Below are 3,151 nucleotides of genomic sequence, written 5' to 3' on the forward strand. Positions count from 1 at the left end.
GAAACTGTTTACCATCAAATATACAAACCTTCAGAAAGGTTTAACATCTCCAGAGAAACAGAAACTCCAGAGAAGCCACAAAGAAGTGAGTGAAATGACCCAGCAGCGTCAGAAGAAGGAGAAAAAAGAAGAAGAAGAGAACAAGTGGTTTATTTGGGACACCGGATCAAACTGCGAACACAAAGAGCTGTCTTATTGGATATAAGATGTAGGCTGAAGACAGCAAGCTGACTGAGAAGAACCACTTGGCAGTTTGTGTCCTCTGGTGAGTTTTTACTGCTGCACCTCCGGGATCTAAAGGCTTACTGCAGTTTGAAGTGATAATGTGTGTTTAACAGTGAGAATACACTCGGGTATAAACACACAAAAACACATTTCTGCATGAACCTCAGAGAGGATGGAAAAGCTTCCAAAGTGACATAAAAATAAAAGTAAGGACAAGTGAGGTAAGATGGCAACACAGGAGACCTGTCACATCTGGCAAAAACGGCAGAAAAATAGGAATGACAAGAAGGTGTAAATACATCAATGCAAATAATAGTGTAAACAAAGCCTTCTACCACAGCTTACACATTGCAGAGTGAATTTAATCACAATTATCACTATACAGTAGGAGATAATGTAAAATAATTCATCCAGTCTGAACCTGGACCTGAGCTGGGCTTTTACTTTTCTGGCCAGGTCCAGGTGGAACAAACAGAAGAACAGCAGCTCAGCTGGAGACACAGCGCTGGTTTAGACAATGAAGCGGTGCTCCTTGCCGTCATGGGCCATCAGGATGACGTTGCGGTTGGTGGTCCAGATGAGGCGGGCGAGTTTCAAGTGATTCTGGGAGCCAGGGGATGCTGGCTGCACTGGAGGAACCTGGTAGGTCTTAATGCAGCGGAGCTGAGGGGCTGAGTTCAGCATCCCGATGCTCCCCAGCAGACTGGTGTTCATCTGAGGACGACAAGCAACACATGCTGCAGATAACACTTCCATACATTACGTCAGTCAGTACTCAAATCAATGTTTCTTCTGGTTAAAGAGTTTATTATATAACCTGGAAAAGGTTAAAACTATTAAGCAGGCTCATCAGCAGTTACTAGAGCCCAAATGTTATATTCAAACTTTATAAAAAGCAGCAAATTCTCACACTGGACAAACTGGAGCCAGCATATATTCAAATACCTACTGTTTTGTTTAGAACTGTGGGACCACAGTATTCTGAGTTTGCTACAGCAGCATAAACCTGTCCAGCCCATTTTTTAGAGTTCTGACATACATCAGAGCCTGAGATAAAGATAAGTGAATACATTTTTAAGGATAGAGTATAAATAGTTTTAATCACTCTCATTTCCTGAGCTGTACTGTCAATCCTTGTAGTGAAAAATTTGTTACTGATCATTTCGGAAGAAGACCCCCCCATCATCACAAGTTCCTGTTAGCGATGAAACTGCTGAATCCTCTGAGGAAACGCTTTAACCTGTGAGGCTTCTGTTGCTGCGTCCTGTGAAGAAGCCAGAGCCTGAAACTGGACACAGCTAGCGCGCGGGCACGTCTGTGTGTGTGTGTGTGTGTGTGTAGGAAAAACGCAGTGAGCAGAAACTCTATCGTTTCCTGAGACAACACTGCCCATCCCTAACACACACATACATGCACAGGCACACACCGACAGAGCGTCTGCCAGCTCATTACCGCAGCAGCCGTCTTGTCGGCTCACTGTCAGCGGTTTATGCTTACAGTAATGCCATTAGTGTGTGTGTGTGTCTGCAGACAGTCGTGTCAGAGGTCGTAAAGACCTTTCATTCAAAATAACAGTTCTGGGAAGAACATAAGAAGTACATCTGTGCAGATTTGTTTATTATTAATGTGAGATTGGTCGCCTGACTTTGTATTGTTGTTTATTTCAATGCATGTGCTGTGTATGTGGACTTGCCCTTTGAATTTATTTATAAAAAATATTTTTTAAAAATCTGTGGAAAAGAGTGTAAAAATACAAGTCTGAAATATGTTTTCATGTATGTTTTCAGATTACAGGATTCTCATTATGCATGTGACACTCTGGAAATATTTACGTTTGTAAAAATATACTGTATCTGTAGTTGGTGAGTAAAGGCTTAACTTTTGCATGACAGCTCATAAAAATTAAAGTTAGATTAAATCTTAATAGAAATGTATTTGTACTGCAGTGAGTGTCTGAACTACACAGAACAATAGTTACTGATATTAAAGTAACACTGTGCTTGGTTGATGTAGCTGTGACAAATAAATGTTTCTGTGGCTGAAAGAGCTGCAGACCAGCTGAAAGACAAAGGTTAGGGGAAGGATTAGGATTAGGATTAGTAGTGGTTATGGCTAAGGGTAGGGTAATTCTCCAGTAAATGAAGTCCCCATGAGGAACAAAAACAAATGTGTGTGTCATTTACCTGCCAGAAAGAGATGTGGCTGTCAGCGTTGGAGTAGGTTGCCAGGTAACGGCCATCGGGGGCGAACGACACCGCTGTGATCGGACCCTTGTGGCCGTGGATGTTCTAGAGGCAAAGGCATGGACAACGATTAAAATGAAGAAAAAAAAGAAAAAGGTGAAACGAAGTGTTAAAACCCAATGAAGGGACTTTGTGCCGGAGCTGAATTGGCTGTTTTGGATTTCACAAACACTGCTGTAATCAGCGAATGGTCACATTAGTGTTTGTAAAAATCAGGCTTTTGGGCGAAGAAAAAAACCCACAAAGAGGAAAAAATAAAGAAGACTGGAAGCCCCCTGCCTGCCCCCCATTTAAAATACTTGCTAAATAAGAAAGTTATGCAGATTATTCTTTATTAATAACAGCTTTTAAAGCTATTTGTAAAAATATAAGAATGCAAACAGATGATCTGAGAACAACTTGTGCTGTTGTGTCATGAAAATGTCATGGGGACTGAGGTGTTTTACATAATGCAAATGAATCATGAATTTCAACAGTGACTGAAAGGCCTCATGGGAAATTCAGCACCGATACAGTAAATGGACAGACAAATGTTTCCCTGTGTGGCTTCATCAGTCACAAATCAGGCTGATATCTGAAAATATTAGCGATTTACAAGACATTAAATTCGTGATAAAGTACTATCAGGTATGTCCTGTAGGGACATAACAGGATAATAATATGGGGGAAGAAATAAAAAAGGT

The 3,151-nt window shown here is 41.0% G+C and overlaps 1 protein-coding gene across 1 annotated transcript in view; it reads right to left on the minus strand.

Annotated features, from left to right (window-relative positions):
- Nucleotides 1–6: 6 nt before the first annotated feature.
- Nucleotides 7–3,151, minus strand: part of wdr7 (WD repeat domain 7) — a 98,499-nt gene continuing 95,354 nt past the window's right edge. The window contains exons 29-30 of the mRNA XM_020601061.1: nucleotides 2,409–2,513; nucleotides 7–939 (exon numbers count right to left, since the gene is read on the minus strand). Coding sequence (XP_020456717.1) covers nucleotides 736–939; nucleotides 2,409–2,513 — 309 coding nt within the window. The 3' untranslated portion in view covers nucleotides 7–735. The remainder of the gene's footprint in view (nucleotides 940–2,408; nucleotides 2,514–3,151) is intronic.

The sequence above is a fragment of the Monopterus albus genome, unplaced genomic scaffold (assembly GCF_001952655.1).
Source record: "Monopterus albus unplaced genomic scaffold, M_albus_1.0 scaffold50.1, whole genome shotgun sequence".
Lineage (NCBI taxonomy): Eukaryota > Metazoa > Chordata > Actinopteri > Synbranchiformes > Synbranchidae > Monopterus > Monopterus albus.